Below are 20050 nucleotides of genomic sequence, written 5' to 3'. Positions count from 1 at the left end.
TTTGTAAAGTTGGGGGATGGGGAGAAGTAGAAGCGAGGGCTGATGGTATTCATGCATAGTTGAGGGAGAGAAAACAGATCTGCTTAAAGCCATCTGCTAGGTCCCAGAGGTGCACTAAGCTACACATGAGACCCCTTGCAGAACCTCCCCATAATGAGTAGGGTGGAGTCTTTGGGAGTCTCCTGCTAGCATTTAAAGCAGTATGCTTCAGTAAGTACATTCCATTTCTTCTCTTGTGCTCACCTATTCTAGCTTCCCTCCTTTTTCCTGGGATGCATGATTTGTTCTGTCTTGGAAGGCCAGCCCTTCCTCCAGTGGATATGTCCCATCCCCTGGCACCTGCAGACAACATCCCTTTAACTGTTATCCCTACTACCTCTCCCTTCAGTATCTGTGGGTTATTCTCATTCATGCCTCTTTCCATGGTCACCCTCATCTGGGTAAATGGCAGCCCCACTTATCCATCTGCACAACACAGAAACCTCAGCCTCACCCTTAACTCCTGTCTTTCACATCTCACATCTGATTGATTCTAAACAGATCCAGGATCTAACACTGCACATCAAACCATTCTTCCACCCTGGTCTAAACTGGCATAATGTCTCATCTCCATTGTTGTGGAGTCTCCTGGCCAGTCTTCCTGCCATGCTTACCTCCTCTGTTGATATCTATTCTCAACATAGGACCCAGTGTAATCATTTAAGGTAAAATGAAAGTTAGTCACATGCTTCCCAGGCTCATCTCTCCAGGGGCTCCTGCCTCCCTGTGCAACTAAGAGCTAAAGTACCTTGAAGTCACCTTTGATTTCCTCCCTGCTTGGATCTTCCTTCTTTTCCCATCCCCTCTGCCCTCTTTCCTTGCAGTGTTTCCTGCCCTCTTGATAAGTAATGCACACATTATCCAAACAAATGCCCACCTCAGGGCTTTTGTACTTACTGCTCTCTTTTTGCCTGTAAGGCTCTTAAGAACCAGTTTTCAGTACATCTTTCCTGAGCTCCTGTGTATTGCCCCAAACCCTACTTGCTACCTCCAGCCCACTCTGTCCCACTCACTCTTTTGGAGTACTGGAGGTTGAACCCAGGGTCTTGCACATGGTAGACAAGTGCTCTACCACTTATCTACATACCAGCCCCCACTATATTCCCTTTATTTTGCTTCAGTTTTTCCTCCAAAGCACTTCTCAACATCAAACATATTTTGTATTCACTGTTTTGTTCCTGGCCTCCAAGTTTCTTGCCTTGCCTCCACTAACATGTGTGCACCAGGAGGGCAGGGCTCCAGCTGGATTTGTTCACTGTTGTAACCCTCAGCTACTAGCCCATTCTCTTGCCAAAACTCTGTAAAGCCAAATCAGCCTAAGATACTGCAAATACAACATAAAGCTAACACCTACATAACACTGGGACACTGTGGTATAAGGTAAAGCTCTGGCAACTTGGGGGATGATTCACATGCTTTCCCCATGCCCTCTAAGGAACAGAGCTGTTCCTGACATTTTTCTTAAAGAGAGAAACGTGCTACAGACAGATCTTTCTCCCGAGTGCCACCTACCTTAGCTCTAAGTCATTGGTTTTTAGCAGTATATATGATAGGGCAATATTTTACAGGGTATTGGTTTCCAGGAAAAAATATAACTGGATTATTACTTACTGTATTGAGTTCAGGTGCTCCATAAATAAACATCTTTGCTTTGGAGGATGTCACCAGGGACCTCTAAATTTCTTTGAAGCCCAACTTATTTCTAATTAATACTTGAATTTGCAGAAGCATCTTCAGCTTCATTTAAAAAAAAATCTCCTTTACCTATTCAGCTCACCTTTGGGAGCACCTACCATGTGGAAAATTCTGAATGAGGCCATGTGAGGGCAACCCAGAAATGTATGAGACCCAGTTTCCACGTTCCAGCCGTTTACAATCAGGCTGTGTAATTAACACATTTAAGGAAAGGTTAACCACTGAGAGATGATAAATGTTTGAGGAGATGGAAATGCTAATTACTTTGATTTGATCATTACACATTGTGTACATGTGTTGAATTATCACACTCCACTCCATAAACATGTGCAGTTATGTGCCAATTGATGTTTTTTAAGTGAGAAAACAGTAGAAAAGTTTGACATAGCAAGACCAAGTGGCTTCCAAGAGATTTTGCAGAAGACAGACTGGTGGAAGGACAGAGGAGGTCACAGGTGGGAGCAATCCTCTTTTATAGTAATGGGAGTTGGAGGAAGTCCCAGACTCCTCTAGAGAGGAAGATCTGGAACCACTGGCATTCCATCATTAATTGACACTTACTTTTAGGTGCCTGCCACATTGAAAGCCAATTCCCTTGTGGCAAGTGCACTTACAAAGCTGAATGATGACGAGTATTTTGAAAGTGGCACCTGTAGATGATGCAGTAACTATGAAATTATTCCAACTGAATTTTTAAGACATCCCTAGAATTTTGGGTTTAAAACAAACCTTTACAGTTATGAAGCCAAAACCTGTGCCTCTGTGCCCCTGGCCCCAGCTCAGTGCTTCAGGCTAGAAGCCCTTGTGCTCTTATGTGTCACAGCATGAATTTGGGAGATTTGGGTGTCACCAAGGGCAAGCTGGGAAGCTTCCCTGAGACCATTTCTAAGTGGTCCTTGTTCTTGCGTTTCATCACCAGTGAGCAGCCTGGCCTGACCCAACCTGAGTAGTGGACATGGATAGGAACCAAAGCTCGATATTGAAGGCAGACAGGGCAACATACTGGGGAAAGCAGAAATGTGGTCAGGAGGTAAACAGAGATTCAAGGAAATGGCTCTGAGACATGAGTTTTTATCTTCCACAGTTTTATGTTACCAAATTCCTGTTCTGAAAATCTGAATCCACATGACTTTTTCTCCAGGGTGTTTAAACTCTGAGGTCAGTTTCTTGCAAATGATAGATTTTTCTATACATGCAAATTGGAAGAGGCAGAAGAATAAAAAAAAAAAATAATTAAATTCTCTTTGACCTACAGTTTGTTGATTTTATTATCCTTTCTCCCAGTTGTCCTTGATTTTGTCTGACTTTCAGATTATTCAGATAACCTGAAGGAATACGAAGTTGCTTATCTCTGTATTTACCTCTTCTATTCCTAGGAGGAAGCAGTTGGTATATGGTCTCTATAATTGTTCTATCACTTTGGGAGACCTCTTAGACCTAATCTGATTTAATGTATGAGAAGAAATGACAGCAGCCATTTCAGCATCTAAAGAGACATTCAGAGACTTGCATTTGCTTTTTTAAACTCTGTCTTATTTTGATATCTTGCTCATTCTTTTCTTGATTTTCCAGCCTTCCTTTGTTTATTCTCTATTTTTAACCTCCTAATTCTAATTATGGTACTAATAACATTCACATCATAGAATGTTAGATTGTAAACCAAATTACTTCTAAAATGTTTATCTTTTTAATTTCTGCATTTATTGTCTCTGACACATTGAAATGCAGCACATTAGGCTCATAGTTTAGCCAGCTAGTGACCTGCTTAGGACCTTGATTGCACCCAGAGGTTTGGGGTGGGGGTGATTCAATCATTATATCTCACTGGGAAGTTTCAGAGGCAAGAGATGGAAGGAGGCTCACTTTCCTTCTTTGAGATCAAAATAGTTGATTGGAAGGGTTGTCAAAAATACAATTGGGTGGTGTTTTCTGACTCCAAATATGTGGTGTCTTTTTCAACAACAACCAACTCTCCAACACCAGCTGGGTGTTCAACAGTTTAATTTAGTTCTGACACTGTCTGCCTTGAGTTAGCATCAGAACACACAAGCTCAAGAGCTCAGTCCCACAAGACTGCCCCCTCTTCAGACTCTTGCTCCAAATGGGGTGTCCAGGCTTCCTATACTTCCACATTCAGGTGTTCCCTACAACCCTCCTTCACTTCAGATTCAACAATTTTTTAGAACAGCTTGAAGTTCTCAGGTAAACCCTTACATTTGCTTATCTATTCTGAAGGCTGCATCTCAGGAACACCCCAATGGAAGAAACAAAGGGAAAAGGATAGGGAGGAGTGAGGAGCTTCTGTGACCTCTCTGGGTGTCCACAGCATCCCGGTGTCCACAGCCTTGAACCAGCAGTTCTCTGAATCTTGCTGTTCAAGAGTGTTATAACCCAGTCTCCAGCCTACCACCCCTTCCTGGAGATGGGAATGAGATGGAACCGAAAATTCCAACCCTTTAATCATGTGGCTGATCTTTCTGGTGACCAGCCCCCATCCTGAATCTACCTACAGGCCTAAACCTAAGACACTTCATTAGCATAAACTCAGGTGTGATCCAGAGGCCCTCTTTCACAAAAGGTACTCCTAGCACTCAGGGAATTGCAAGGATTAGGAAAACCAAATATATTTCTTATTCTACCATAGGATATATTTTTAAAAGCGAAAAAACTGTCCCTTCCTTCCATCTATTTTCATGCCAGTGTGCATGCACACATAAACCAGAAAAGTCTCCTGTGAGTCGAGATAGGCTCCTATAGGGCCCAGGTGTTAGAGTCATGGAAGAATATGGACTCCTATTGTGCCTTTTATATCAACAGCTCCTTGCTCACTGCACATCCCACTTACAATCACACACCCTCTTTTCTTAAAGACTTAATGAGAAGAAATCCCACAGGGAGAGAAGGAACATTGAGTGTTTTGTCGTATGGGAAGATCAGGGAGTATTGCCATCTCCAGGTTCACTGATGCTCCTTTCCAGGTGCCATCATATGGAAAACGGGCCAAGTGTTATCTACAGAGATGTCCTGTGCCTCCACTGCTTAGGGACCTAACATTTAATTGGAAGAAAATGTTTTCAGAGGATAAACAACCTATTTCTGAAACTCGACTGTTGTTAGGCCTTATATGTTTCATGGGAAACCCATGCAGGCAGCAGAAGGTTTCTGCTAGTTCCCAGCATCATGTTGGCCCTCCCTCTTCTACATCTTTGGTCACAGCTCAGCTATTACAGCTCAAGAGTCCTGTAGAATTTTGTATAATGGAGGAGTTCCTTTCTCTCTTTTGTTAATGTCATCATTTGTCACTTGCCTATTAGGATTTTACTTGCTCCTGCACACATGATCTCACTTCATTCTTACCAGACTATGAGGCTGTGTATATACAAAGAAGTTGCTGCTCAGGAAGTGTGATTCACTAATTTAAGCTCACACAGCAACACTCTACCAGAAGTTTGGTGCAAACCAGGGCTGTTTGATTCCCAAACTCCCTGCAGCTTCCCCTTTCTTTCTTTGGGTCAGGTTGGCTTTGGGGTGAGGGAGAGCAGCAATGAGCAGTTGGTCAGCACTTTCAGAGACAACATGCAGTCCATTCTGCCTTGAGGACAGACTTGTCAGTACACAGATTGAGTTAGAAGAACCAGCTCTGAGACAGTGCAGGGATCACTTTGCTTGAGATCATGTAATGCAATTGAGCCCTGACCCAGTGACTGCTTCCAAAGATACAGTTCCATGAGCCTCAGTCTCTTATAAATAAGAACACCGATCATGCTGACCTCCTTGGATTGTGGTGAACATGGACGTGCACATGATGCCGTGCTGCCATCTGGTAAGGCACTGAACCTGTGGGGTATACACAGCTAGATGTGCACAAGCAGGAGGAGGTATGGATTGTGGGAGGCAGCATGCAGCCTGACCTGGAGCCTTTAGATAGGACCAAGTTTGACCAACCAAGTAGTTTCCTTTCCTAACTTCCCTCCATATTCTGGGCATTGTTTCAGCACATGGAAGAATCCAGTGCTTGCCTATAACTTCTGCTAAACTTTCAGAGCGATTCCTGGATTCCTAGGGCCCTGATCAGCATTAATAATAGTTGTTATAATTGGCCCTGTAATAATCAGTGACCAATCCAGAGACACATCCCTGGGTAAGATATAAGATAGTGGTAAAGAAAGCATAGAAATTGATATGGAAGAAATTTGAGTGAGGAGAGAAATGAAGGGGAGCACAGGATCAAGGGTCCTGAGAATGATCAGGCTGCAGCAGAGACCCTTGGGTGGCACCCAGGTGCTCCTGGAAAACAACTTGAACAAGACCAACCCTTCCTCAGTGTTCCCCTCCCATGCCTTCCTCAATAGCCCTCATGTAATTAGAGACTTCAGCAGGGCAGTTCTAAGTCCTAAATATCCCAGATGAGGCTTCCCAGTGATATTCGTTAATATATTCTCCTCCTCTGAGGTCCCTGGCTGTAAAATGATGTTACTCTCCTGGGTACCCCCTCCCATCTGACTTCAGATGGTTCCAGCTCACAAATAACCTTTCCAGATACTGCCTGCTCTCCCCAGAGTTTGGTCAGATGTCTGGGACATGCCCTTGGACTCCTGTTGCCAGTATTAGTAGCTGTAAACCCACAATGCCTCATCTGCAATTCCTGAATCTCAACAGTTCTGAAAATTCATTCCCTTACTTCCCTTGATGTTTTTGTAACCTTGCATCAAATTCATTTGGTCTGAAATCAAATCGAAATTGATGTGCAATTGAAGCATTTGTTTGTCTCTCAGTGTAAATATGTAAGTAAGTTTCAGAGCAAAAATAACAGTGTGTTTGATTATGGGACATCTGCCTTGGTACCAACTGGAGGTGTTGTATCATGTACCTCTCTAAATATTGGAAAATCTGCTCCAGACACCAGTGGTCCCAGGGGAAATGAAAAGAGAATGGGGCCTGATTAGGCTACAGTTGTAGTATCTCTGGGTTCACGCCTGCCAGCCGTGAGACACCATGGTGGGTAGAGTGCTGGTTTTGTGACAGTGGTAGGGAACAGGGGTCCCACCAGTATGGTCCCAATAGAGCATGGCCTCAGGAAGGACTGATGAGCACCTGGTCCTGAGATGGAGAACCCCAGGCACGAGTCTTCCTCTGTGTATGCAATGGACACTCAGGAATCTAAATTAAGACCTGGCCCTGAGTTCATGCATCTGTGAATACTTCCTTGGTCCTCACCTGCATCCTCCTATCCTGACAGTGTCCCACTATCCAGGCCATGTTTATATTGTCAGGTCTTGGTGTTAGAAGCATTGTTGTTGCAACCATAGCAATCTGAATTTAAAAATGTGCCCTTAGAAATTCTGAGTCTCCCATGCATCTGCACAGTATTGTTTCATGGAAATAAATGGAGTACATTTCCACAGCCTGATTTTTATTCCAGTTGGAATAAATAAATTTATTTTTTCAAAATGTCCTTAGAATGAAAACTTGGAAAGCAGAACAGTTATTCATTTGGCTAGAAGGAACCCATCACTGTGGGAGGAGAAGGCTCAGGGGCATGCAGTGGGTTGGAATTAGCTTTAATGCTACCATCTGAATGTGGTCATGGTGACAGCAGAACCTTAAATGTGATTTTTATGCTATTCATGGTCATTTTGGAAGGATTTATTTAATTCTCAGTTGCCTAATATTGTATAAACAGCAACTCAGTTTATGTAAATAGATGTCTGAAACTCTTTTTCGCTTTGAATATACCTAATAATCTCTTACAAGAAATATAAGTAGGCCAGGAAGCAAAGTGCTGCTAATGTCGTTATCTGTGTGCCAGTCTTGGACAGATCACTATTTACAATGGAATATGTCAGAATATCCTGGTGTGAAGACTGTTCGTTTTCCAGATGGCCAGATTTGGAAACCAGACATTCTTCTCTATAACAGGTAAGAACTCTGGACGAAAAGGAACAGTGATTTTATGCTTGCATACACGTGGCAATCAAGCATATTTGAATATTTTACAGAAATGCTGCAGTGCTATCTATAATCTAGAACCATTGCTCCTCAAGAAGCTTTCCATGTGACCAGGACTTTGAGAAGTAGCTCTGTCCCCCTCTGCTGGTATTTTCTGTTGTCCCTCAAGTTGTTCAAAATCATCTTATCCAAGGGATCATGCATTTGAGGTGCATAACACAGTTTCTCTACATATTGGGGCATGAAGTGTTCATGGGTAAGAGTACCTTTGCTCTCTGAATGGCTGCAGTTGCCATTAACAGCAGAAGGTACCCATCCATGGAATGCACAGCTGGAGTCTACTTCATTTGCATTGGGAGAGCTCTGTTGCAAAAATGGCTAAGTTTATGAAGACTCTCGTCTTTAGCTGGTCAAGGAAGCATGCTGTACTTGTTGCCCACTTGACATAAGAAAAGTAAAGTATAGTCATATTCTAGTAACCTTTCTCCTGAGGGCAAGAAACAAAAGGATTCTTCAGTAAATTAAGGTAGTCCAGTGTGTAGAGTAGATGACTAAAGAGCAAGAATCTAGGCAAGATAAATTCTAGGAGCAGTAAAATTCTTTGTTAAACCACTTAGCCAAGTAAGAATATCTAGACCATCTCTTCTCTATTTTATACATGATGACCAGCTTAATATAAAATAAATTTTCTAACAAGTCAGACATCTCTGGTTTCATCTGGAGGGAGAAAGGAGTCTGAACTTTCTGGACTCAGAATGGTGTGACTATCTACCGCTGTCCTCCATGGTCACTCAGTGAGCCCCCTGGACCAGCTAATATGTTCATCCTTTATTGACTCCTTCCAGAAGTGTGAACAATTCCATTTCTTATGAACTTTTAATTCTTTCTGGTTTTGCTGTGGGGTTCTGTTTTCCCTTGAATTATTGGGCCTGTTTTTAGAAGACTATCTTCTCATTTGCTGGTATTCTCTGCTTCTTAAATAAAATTCGGACAGTAATGGGAGAAGCAATGGGAACCTTCCAGGGTACCTGCAGGCAATGTTCTTCACATTCATGACTCCAAAATGTACAATTTATATTTATTTATTAAAATACAACCATATTTGCTATGTACTCTACTTAAATATATTTAGATGTAAAATGAAATAAAAGTTTGGACAACTGAGCTAAGAAAAATGTCCAAGATCAGAGTACATGGTCACTTTCTGAGGAAGTGAAGCACTTGAACTTCTGTGCTAGACTTTGGGTCATCTGTTTTCTAGGGACTGTATTAGTTTTCTAGGGCTTCTGTAACAGAGTATCACAGACTGGATGTCTTAAAAAACAGACACTTAATTGCACAAGTTCTACAGACCAGAAGTCTAAGATCAAGGAGTAGGCAGAATTGTTCTCTTTTCTTATAAAAAATTTAAACTCTTTATTTTAAAATAATTATAGATTCATAGAAATTTGCAAAGATGTGTACAGGGAGGCCCTGTGCACCCTACACCCCACCTCCACCCATGTTGGCATCTTGCTTTACTACAGTACAATATCAAAACCAGGAAATTGACATAAGTACAATTCACAGAACTTATTCAGATTTCATTTGTTATATATTTGTGTAGGAGGGTACATGAAATTTTAGCACATGTTATCTTCATGTAGTCACAATTATGATACAGAACTCATCCATCATCATAAGTTTCCTTCATGGTACCTCTTTATAGCACCCCTCCAACCATGATTAGATGCTTCCAATCTTCTCTCTGCAGCTTACAAACATCCACCTTCTCCCTGTGTCTACACATGGTCCTTCTTCAATGTGTGTCTATTTCCTAATTTTTTCTTCCTACAAGGACACCAATCAGATTGGATAGTGACTACCCTAATAACCTCATTTGTTTTTAATTACCTCTTTAAAGGCTCTATCTACAAATATAGTCACATTTTGAGGTACTCAGGGTTAGAATTCAACATACAAATTTTGGGAGAAGCAATTCAGATCATAACAGAGGCATTATAGCCAACTGCTTATGAACAAAGATTTGAGGTTGAACAAGTCATAAATGTACCATCTTTATAACTTTTGATTCTTTCATTTCTCCTTTGCACAATGAAGGAATTGCCAACTTCATCAAGTTTGGAATGAAATCTCTGAATATATGTAGCATGTTTAATGTACTTGGCAAAGATAAACATTTAGTCATGGCACAGGTATGATATTGAGGTTTCTGCTTAGAATAAGGTGGTATTTTAACAGTTGAAAAAGAAACAAAATATTTCATAGTTCTTAATTCAGTTTTCTTCATCTGGAATCAATAATAGATTTTATAATAAGGCTATAAGAGATGGAGATTTATGATGTGTACAACTGTTAAACCCAAATATAGAATGTTTGATGACCCCGACATTCTGGTTAAGGAGGAGTTTCTCAAATGTTGTATATGATTGAATTTCAAGGAGCAAAGATACAGTAGTTTCTGCCTGACATATGATACCAGACCCTCAGGAATAATGCCACATTCTGCCCATGCCTGCCCAACTGATGGCCTAGAACTCTGTTCTTCTTACATCGGCCCTTAAGCTCTCCATAGCAAACTTCCTCTTTCATTTTCTCCCCTGTTCCTGTTGACTGAGTCCTCCAGAATCCCTCATGGAGCCCCTAGGGGCTGCCATGCTTTATGTGTTAGTCTTTCTGAGCAGTGAGATGCAGGACTTTCTTTCTGAAGTAAACTGCTTAATGTATGGCTCGCATGCCCACACAAACACAGTATGGAATTAACAGGTTACAGAGAATATTATTTAAGCCAGTCTTAGACATGGTATCCATAATCTATTGCTACAGAGCAAACTACCCCAAATTTAGTGACTCAAAACAACAACAACAACAAACTCCTATTATTCTCAGGATACTTGTAGACTGACTGGGGCCATATGAGTGGGCTGCTTATCTATTCCATGTGACACTTTCAGAGAACAGTCAGCAGGAGTTGGAACACCAGGGGATACCCTTCCACTGCTGGGATGAGCTGCCAGGCAGGAATGCTGGCAATGGCTGGGAGCTCAGCTGGGGTTGAGTGTTGTGCCACTGGTTTTCTTTCCCTGTCCCTTTCCACAAGTTACATGTGTCCCCTGGCTTGGTGGCTGGGAACAAGAGGAAGAAAGTAGGGGCTGCCAGTCATCTTTAGGACTGAGCGTGGGAGTCCTGGAACAGCTTTTCACCCCTTCTGTTGGGCAAAGTAAGCAGAGGCCCAGAGTCAAAGTGGGGGAAATTGGTCCCATCTCTCTAGGGCATGCAGGAAAGGAGGGAAGCAAAGGTGAGCTTTGGGGAGATTAGCTATCACATGCTAAGGAAGGGAAATGATGGAATGTGAAGGTCAGATTAAAGATTTGGGGAGAACAGAAAGACCAGATAGGCATACATATTGAAAGTACTGACTAAATGGAGCATTCCACTAAATACATTCTGTAAGAGGATGAGTGGGCCAAAAGAGATTGTTTCCTAACAAAAAGATCATTAGATTATCCCTAGACTCCATTCAACAGCTTCCCTTTTCTGGGTGAACATACTGCATGGGCTCCCAAGTATGTGTCGACGGGCCTGCCCAGCTTCTGTATCTGCTATTCCCTGCCCCACTGTCTTTCTCCTCATTGATTGTCTTTCACCTCTTCCCCAGACAGGATATTTACAGGAGTTACCCTCTGAGTGAGGAATTCCCACCTCCCCCATCTTTCCAACCTCATAAGAAGGGGTTTCTGTCTCCATAGCACTTGAGGACTGCTCTTTCTCAGGGGACCTAGTAGAGCACTTAATACATATTCATGGACAGATGAGGTGGAGGGAGGATACAGGAATTATTAGGAGGAAACAAGAAGATGCTGCTAAGAATGGCTAGAGAAGAAATAAAGCAAAGGGGAAAAATCATATTGTCAACTCAAACATTAAAGTGTGAAAGAGTCCAAAAATTGACACTGGAATTAGCAAAAATAGTTTTGTCTTTAGTAAGATCCTGACCTTCTGATATTCTGTACTTGGGGATTTTGAGCGATGCCAGCTTAATATTTCCTGCCAGCTGCCAGATACTCAGAATCCGTGTTCTGCTAAAAGACTCATTTGTTGGTTCATTAGTGTGCAAATAAGGGTACAGGGGCTTTTCCTGAAGGAGGGGGTTAAAATGCTGTCACTCGGTAAGCCAGAGTTTTTAAGCAGCACTGAGTCCAGCGATGCTTCACAAACATACCTCTGATTTCTCACTGAATTCCAGTTTGATATTGAAGCCCACGTGTGAGCCAGTAATGGTTTTTGAGATATAATGCATTTTCTGTTCTTTGAAGAGGTTGGGTCACTGCAAAACAGCTATCTCTGCATCATTTCTGGAATGGGTTGCTGAATTTTCTTGATGGATGGGGAACCAGTTATGTGCTCCCAGCCAGCTGGCCAGGCTGCTCTGAGGAGAGGATGGGCGTTAATAAAAGCTCTGCCCAGTGCTGATTCTAGTAGTTTCTCGTTGCTTTATTTTGCTTCACTTGAAGCCATCAGCTCAAGGATTTTTCTGAACACAATATTGCTCAAAGTGAGTAGCAATTATGGATGGCTTGTCACAATGGCCTCTTTTGGACATAATTGAAAGCCTTGCCAGTATCAGCAGTCAGCTTACAGAAGGGAGATCTGAATCCTAGTGACTTAGAGGCCACCCTGCTCCATGCAACAGCAGGGAACTACCTCAACCCCTCTGAGCTTCTCTGTTTTGTAGTTCCCTAGTCAAAAAATTCTGGAGCAATAATGGAAATCATTTTTTATGGGTGTATTTAAAGATATTTTTGTTGATTCTGAATTTTGAGAACAGTGAAGAGTGTTAATCATCCTTTTTCACAGACAGCAAAACTGCATTTGCACATCTATAGACCGATGTTTTTCTTTCCACTTTTCTGTCACCTTGTGACTTAGGACAGAGCCTAGGGAGGGATAACATGTGCAGGGTACCCCAGGGTTCATTGTGATATGACCTTGTAAGGACTCCCAATTGTGCTAATCAATGAGGTGCCAATGGAATCAATTTTTTTTCCTTTGCCAAGGGTCTTAGATTCCCCCAAAAGTCAAGCCCACACAATTTCCAGTGCATGTGGTTTTTTGAGGTAATCATAACTGAGATGCATTACTGTGTGTGTATGTGTTGGGTGGAGTAGTGAGAAAGGGAGAGAAGGAAAACCAATTAAGGACTCATGTAAAAGCAAAGTTGTTTTGTGAGCAGCTGGGGCCCACTCCCACTGGGGACCTCTGGAAGACCATCTAGAGTTGTTTCTCTGCTAGCTGCCTTCAATCATAGGCTGAGAGATGCTTCCAGGGAGGTCAGTTCCATGGAATGTCTGGCTCTCCTGCTCCCTGCATGGACCAATTGTGCTTTGGTAGCTGGAACCTTGATCTGGGTTGCAGATCCCCGGAGGAAACAGCTGTCAGGGCCTTGGGCATGGAAGGGATGGCTGTTGATAGGGCCTTCCATAGCACAACTGGGCCATATGCTGAAATTTCAATGTTTCCATCTTGCCATGATTGTAGATCCAATCTTGGCCTTCTGGTGGGACACACAGCAATTAGCAATGTGAATGGTAGGGAGAGTGTCTTAGGACTCTGGCTATCTGAGTATTCCCAGCCAGAGCAGAACAGGCAGGCAGGTTGCAAAGGTAACTGGGCTAAGCAAAAGCCCAGGCCTGCTGAGTGTTTCCTGGGGGTGCCCCACAAATGTACATGTGGAATGGAATTTTAAAGAGGGTTTGCTTACTTTCAGTGTTGTCACTATTAACATCTCCTATATCATTTATCTATGGACCAGAGTAAGGCTGTTCTGCTGGTGCTTAAAGACTCATAATGTGGTCATGGTTAGGCTTGGGGATGGGAGAGGGCTGAAGGCATCACTGAATGGTCATCAGGAATAGTTCTTGGATGTGCAGTAATCTCAGGTAGGCAAAGACAATTTGAGGCTGTGATTCTCAAAGAAGAAGGCTGTTAGGTACTGTTGGATGTATCTGCATTATCAAATATTCAGACCTAATCTGGGGAGAGGCTGTTTCTAAATAAAGTGTGGGTAGAAGGAGAAGAGAAGAAGCAGCCTGTTTTCAAGATGTGAGTGGAGCCAGCCAATCTATATTTTCATCTCTAAAATCATCTGAATGGTCCATCTTCATCTCCCCTGCTCATCCTGGGTGCTGGTGCTGTTTGATTTTCATTTGTTCATTCATCCATCCAATATTGGATGAAGGCAGTTGCACTATTATTGCACACTGTTCTAGGAACTGAGGGTGCAGCCATGATGAAAGCAGGCCAAATTTCTGGCCCTTAGGGAAAGAGAGATGGAAAAGGGGAGAGCAAGTAGTGGTTGAAGGTACTCCTAGTAAAACAGCAGGGGTGGGGGAAGGGGATAGATAGCAAGAGCTAGGGCCAGAGGCAGGGGTGAGACCCACAGAATGGCATGTCCTGTGATGTCAAGGAGGGAAGTGTTCCTTCTAGAGCATCCAGGGCAAAGAGTTGTCAGGAATTTTTGTTAAAAATTCCAAAATTCAGGAAAGAAGAACACAAAGACAATTAGGCCTCTACAGAGTGCTACGTCTGGTCATTGACCTTACTGGTTATCCAATTCTGTAGTGAACTGTGCCCATAATGGTCTTCAACCTATTTTTCAGCTCTGTAAATTTGAGAAAACTGATAGTAAAGCAAATGATTCTAGTCCATAGAGATGCAAAAAGATTTTTTGAGGTGAGTGGATTCCTCTATTAACAGACTGAGATCAGCATTCCTAGATTCCTGGTTGCACATGGGTGTGTCTCCTGGATGCTCCTCAGGAACGGTTTTAGCACCTTGAGTTTCTCTCATTAATGAGTGATTTAAATGCTGTCTTTGACACAGTGTTCATTTTATTCTTGTACAAGTCTTGTGATTTTATCATTTAAAAAATGTATCTTTTTTGGTTTCCCTAAGGCAGGAATATGTAATCTAGATCTATTCCAGGAAAGAAGGGACCTGTGTGGGTGTTAAGGATAGAGGGGAGGGGACAAAGTAGGTTGTCAGAGTGGTCAGAGACTTGATGGGGAGAGGACTGAGTCTGGGAGTTCTCAGCTTTCACTCTGAGTGGAGTAGAAGAGGCTCTCATCCCTTGCATAAAATTTTCATTTCATTTCTTTTATGTTTTGATTAATTATAGAAGTATTTGTTCTCCTTCCATCTTGCTATCAACTGACTTTCATCAGGTGGCTTTGTCTAGACGTTATTTTCTGTTCTCTGCGTGCATGCTCCTCTTACTGCATGACAGTGCACATGTTTTGCTTTTGCTATTTCCTCTGGCTTTAGTAACACTAAGAGAGGGAGGCAGGGCAAGTGAGTGTGCATTGTCAGCCAACCACTGTGAACCCAGCCATGGTCACCTTGGGCTAATGGGGAGCCATTTATCTGTACCAGGGTAGAGTGTCCCCATGACTTCATGCACTGGGCTTAGATCACAGGCCTGCACTTGTTACTTCAGCATGTTGGAGGCAAACCCTTTTTACTGGACACCTGCCTAGTGCTGGGGCACCAAGGCTTCCTTCTTCTTTCTAGACTTTGCCAAGTTGCTATGCATATCCACTTTTCTCAAGACAGGAAACAAGTGCTCAGAGACATTCAGTCACTTGCCTGAGGCCACCCAGCTTGACCTGCCTGACTCCAGAGGTTGACTTACTACTGGCCTGTATCTAATAATGTTTGGAAAGTTCACTTGCCTTTTATAGCTCTTCTGTTTTTTTTCTATGAGTTAAGTTATAGTGTGCTGTTGCACAGTAGGGTGACTATGGATAGCAATAATGTACTTAAGTTGGTAATTTTCAGTATGTAACAAATATATAAGATAAATAAACTTAGAAGAAAGGTTTATTTTGGCTCACAGTTTTATTAATGGTGGGAACCTTGTAGAAGAGGAAGGCTATTTACCTCATGGGGAGGTACAAAAGAGAAAGAAGGCTACACTCGGTCCTGTAATCCCCTTGGAAGCATGCCAGGGATGACATAAACCCTCCCACTGGGTCCCACATTTAAAAGTTTTCACCCCCTCCTAGTAGTACTGTAGGCTAGGGATCAAGCCTGTAATACATAGGCCTTTGGGGAACATTCCAAATCCAAAATATAATAGTATTATATATTTCAAAGGAGCTAGAAGAAAGGATTTTGAATATTCTCACCATAAAAGAAAAAGAGAAAAATGTTTGAGGAGATATATACGTTTATACTGGTTTGAACATTATGCAGTGTACACATATATGGAAACACCACTTCTTGGTACCACTAAACATGTATAATTTTTGCATGTAAATTTTAAAAATTAAAAATGTAACAAGGGAAATACCTCCTTCTTTTTTTTTTTTTTTTTTTTTTTTTTTATTGTAAACAAATGGGATACATGTTGTTTCTCTGTTTGTACATGGCGTAAAGGCATACCATTTGTGTAATCATAAATTTACATAGAGCAATGTTGTTTGATTCATTCTGTTATTTTTTTCCCTTCCCCCCACCCCTCCCACCCCTCTTTACCCTCTATACAGTAGTTCCTTCCTCTATACTTGCCCCCCTCCCTAACCCTAACTCTAACCCTTCCCTCCCCCCCATTATGTGTCAACCTCCACTTATTAGCGATATCATTCGTCCTTTGGCTTTTTGAGATTGGCTTATCTCACTTAGCATGATATTCTCCAATTTCATCCATTTGCCTGCAAATGTCATAATTTTATCATTCTTTATGGCTGAGTAATATTCCATAGTATATATATACCACAGTTTCTTTATCCACTCATCAATTGAAGGGCATCTAGGTTGGTTCCACAGTCTGGCTATTGTGAATTGAGCAGCTATGAACATTGATGTGGCTGTATTTCTGTAGTATGCAGATTTTAAGTCCTTTGGGTATAGGCCAAGGAGTGGGATAGCTGGGTCAAATGGAGGGTCCATTCCAAGTTTTCTAAGGAATCTCCACACTGCTTTCCATAGCGGCTGCACTAATTTGCAGCCCCACCAGCAGTGTATGAGTGTACCTTTCTCCCCACATCCTCGCCAACACCTGTTGTTGCTCGTATTCTTGATAATCGCCATTCTGATTGGGGTGAGATGGAACCTTAGGGTGGTTTTGATTTGCATTTCTCTTATTACTAGAGATGTTGAACATTTTTCCATATGTTTGTTGATTGCTTGTAGATCTTCTTCTGTGAAGTGTCTATTCATTTCCTTAGCCCATTTGTTGACTGGACTGTTTGAATCCTTGGAGTAGAGTTTTTTGAGTTCTTTATAGATTCTGGAGATTAGTGCTCTATCTGAAGTATGATTGGCAAAGATATTCTCCCACTCTGTAGGCTCTTTCTTCGCATTGCTGATAGTTTCCTTTGCTGAGAGAAAGCTTTTTAGTTTGAATCTATCCCAGTGGTTGATTCTAGCTTTTATTTCTTGTGCTATGGGAGTCCTGTTAAGGAAGTCTGGTCCTAGACCAACAAGATGAAGATTTGGACCTACTTTTTCTTCTATAATCTGCAGGGTCTCTGGTCTGATTCCGAGGTCCTTAATCCATTTTGAGTTTAGTTTCGTGCATGGTGAGAGATATGGGTTTAGTTTCATTCTGTTGCATATGGGGAAATACCTCCTTCTCCCTGTGTACTGACTTCACTTTCAAATCTTCTCTGGGATACTTGGCCTCTGCCTCTACCTTTCCTTTCAATTCTGGAAATGGTGAGTTTGTCTTTTCTGGAACTCTATGGGATTTTCATACTGATGCCTTTAAAATATTATCATTATTTTGATGATGATGATGATGATGATAGGAATTGAACTCAGGGCCTTGAACATGCTAAGCAAGTGCTCTACCTCTGAGCTACATCCTCATCCCTTTTTAAAAATGTTATTTTGAGCAAGATCTCAATAAACTGTTGAGGCTGACCTCCAACAGCAATCCCTGCTGCAGTTTCTCAAGGACCTGGGATGACAGGCTTATGCCACCACACCTGGTCCATCCTGATGCTTTATGATGAGTTTCAATCAGTATCTGACATCCACCTTTTCTTTGACCAAATCCCATGCCAGCCATTGCAGACCACAGAGCAATCCTATGATGAAGCTCAGAAAGGCAAAATCCAACTGCTGTCTAAGAATCTGTGCAGAATCTGTAGCAGAGGGCCAGGTGCTTGGAGTTTTCTGGGGGATGCCTTTGAATCCCAGGTGGCCCAGACAAGGCTGTCTTCCTGTATGTGGTATAAGTGTATTCCACAGAGCAGCTCCCTACCTCTCTGCACCCTGAGGGCCACAAAGCCAATCATGCCCAACAGCATAGATTTGGAGATGAGCTTATTGATCTTTGTAGCAATGAACAGAGCCAACAGGATTGTAAGGGTCTGAGTAATAAATATGTGAGACAGGAATTCAATGGGGAGTTCAGTCATCATCATGAGCTGCCTGAGGGAACGGGGATGGGCAGCACAGGTGGGACCAAGGTCAGTTCCCACCCCACCTCCTCCCTTGGGCCTGCTGTGGGCGTCCCTGTGCATTTCCACCGTCTGCCAGGGCAGTTCTCATCTGCTACCTGCATGAGAGGAGGACATAGGTAATAGTGAGTCCCAGGACAACTAATTCTTCCCTTCATCCTTGGACCTCAGCTACACAGGGTAAGGGTCCAACCTGAAAGTACCCAATGATATGTTTCAAAATCTGGAGATACTGAGGCTTGTGTGCCAGGGCCATGGGGCTGGTGCAGCTGAAGCTGTATGTTCAGCTCAGGGGTATTGTTTTGAGGACCCACTATGCATAAGATAACGAGCTTCTAAGAGGATGCACATTCACTGCCCTCAAGGCATGTATAATCAGCAATAAATCACTTCACCCTACATGATTCCATCTGATTTGATTTTGTGGCAATCAGTGAAGTGATCTGGAATGACTCCCCTGAGTTCACAATGGAGAAAATTGTTTCTGAGATTAAATGGCTTTTCCCTGCAGGACTCAGGTTTTGACAGCAAACCCACATGCATTTCCCAACAATAGGCAGCTTCTTCAAGGGTGTGAGACAAGGGTTCCAAGGTGCATCCTACAGAGCAGGTGATGATGGATGTGCCAGGGATATGACATCTTAGAAAGATCTGGAAGAGAGAGATCATTTGTATCCAGGGGCAGACTGTGAGATGTTTTTTTCACAGTAGGAGGCCACACCATTTAGTTTTTCTGGGATTGTCCTGTTTTCTGCCTGTGGTCTTGGAACAGCTGTTAATTGAACCCTTTTTTGGGGGGGTTAGATTGGGCACAGTGCTGTGCTCCTGTAATCTCAGCTACTCAGGGGACTGAGGCAGAAGGTTCTCTTGAGCTCATGAGTTCAAGGCCAGTCTGGGCAACATAAAAAGCAGAGTGACTTTGTTTAGACAATAATTTATTTACATGGTCCCCTCACTTTAGGACAGGCAGGTTGAATTGACAGAACAGTTACATTTAGGCATGAAAGCCAGCAAGATGGGAAAATAAGCAAATTAAGCCAGGGCATGGGCTCTGAGAGGGAATGGTGGGAGATACCTTGGAAGGTAGCAACTGTGGTAGACTGTCAAAGCATTTGCTTTTAATTCAAAGGAAAAGATAAAGAATAGGAATCCTGTGATCAGGGGTGAACTAAAATCTAAGGAATTCACATCAGTTCAACGAGACTTCCCCTCTAGGAATCTAATCCTGACGCTGGTCACAGCCACCCTCTCTGTGTTATTGTGTACCTTGAAGGATGTTTGTTTGTAGACATTGCATGATCTGGCAAATGCAAGTGTAACACTTTTTGTTCTTCTTCACTGACCATGAGCTCCTTCAAAGGAACTTGTTCTCTTCACATTTTCTAATTCTCCAAAAGTTAGTGTGGCAAGAGCACATGGAAACCAGCAAATTCCAGTGAATAAATGAACTAGTTAGGGGTGTTATTATGTAACAGTGGGGGATTGCACCTGGAACTTTGTTGATTGATTAATCTTCCCAACACCAAAAAGTAAGTGACCTCTGGTTGGGGCAAAAATATGGAGTCTGTGTAAAATTTATGTAGTTTTAGCCTGAGACACAAATTAGTCTAATGATGATTATTTTTTCTCTTTTACTACCCATACTAATCTGTCATGGAAATTATCCATTTGAAATCATTACAGATGTCTTTCCACACTATTCATTGTATTAGTCAGCTTTCCATCAGAATGGCAAATATTTGACATAAACAACTAAAAGGAATAAAAATTAATTTTGGTCCTGGTTTTAGAGGTTTCAGTGTGTGGTTGGCTGGCTCCATTACTATGGACCTGTGGTGAGGGAGTACATCATAGTGGAGAAAGCATAGTAGAACAGAACTGCTACCTCCTGGTAGCCAAAA

General features: G+C 42.4%; 1 protein-coding gene across 1 annotated transcript in view; it reads left to right on the top strand.

Moving 5' to 3' along the window:
- LOC306650302 (neuronal acetylcholine receptor subunit alpha-7-like) overlaps positions 1-20050 on the top strand; it is a 125184-nt gene that overhangs the window by 64052 nt on the left and 41082 nt on the right. The window contains 1 exon segment of the mRNA XM_079122194.1: positions 7544-7653. Within this exon segment, the coding sequence (XP_078978320.1) occupies positions 7544-7653 (110 nt within the window).

This window comes from Sciurus vulgaris, assembly GCF_902686455.1.
Source record: "Sciurus vulgaris genome assembly, chromosome: 2".
In the NCBI taxonomy this organism is placed as follows: Eukaryota; Metazoa; Chordata; class Mammalia; order Rodentia; family Sciuridae; genus Sciurus; species Sciurus vulgaris.
Note: the sequence above shows the minus strand (reverse complement) of the source record. Positions and strands in the feature narration are given on the sequence as shown.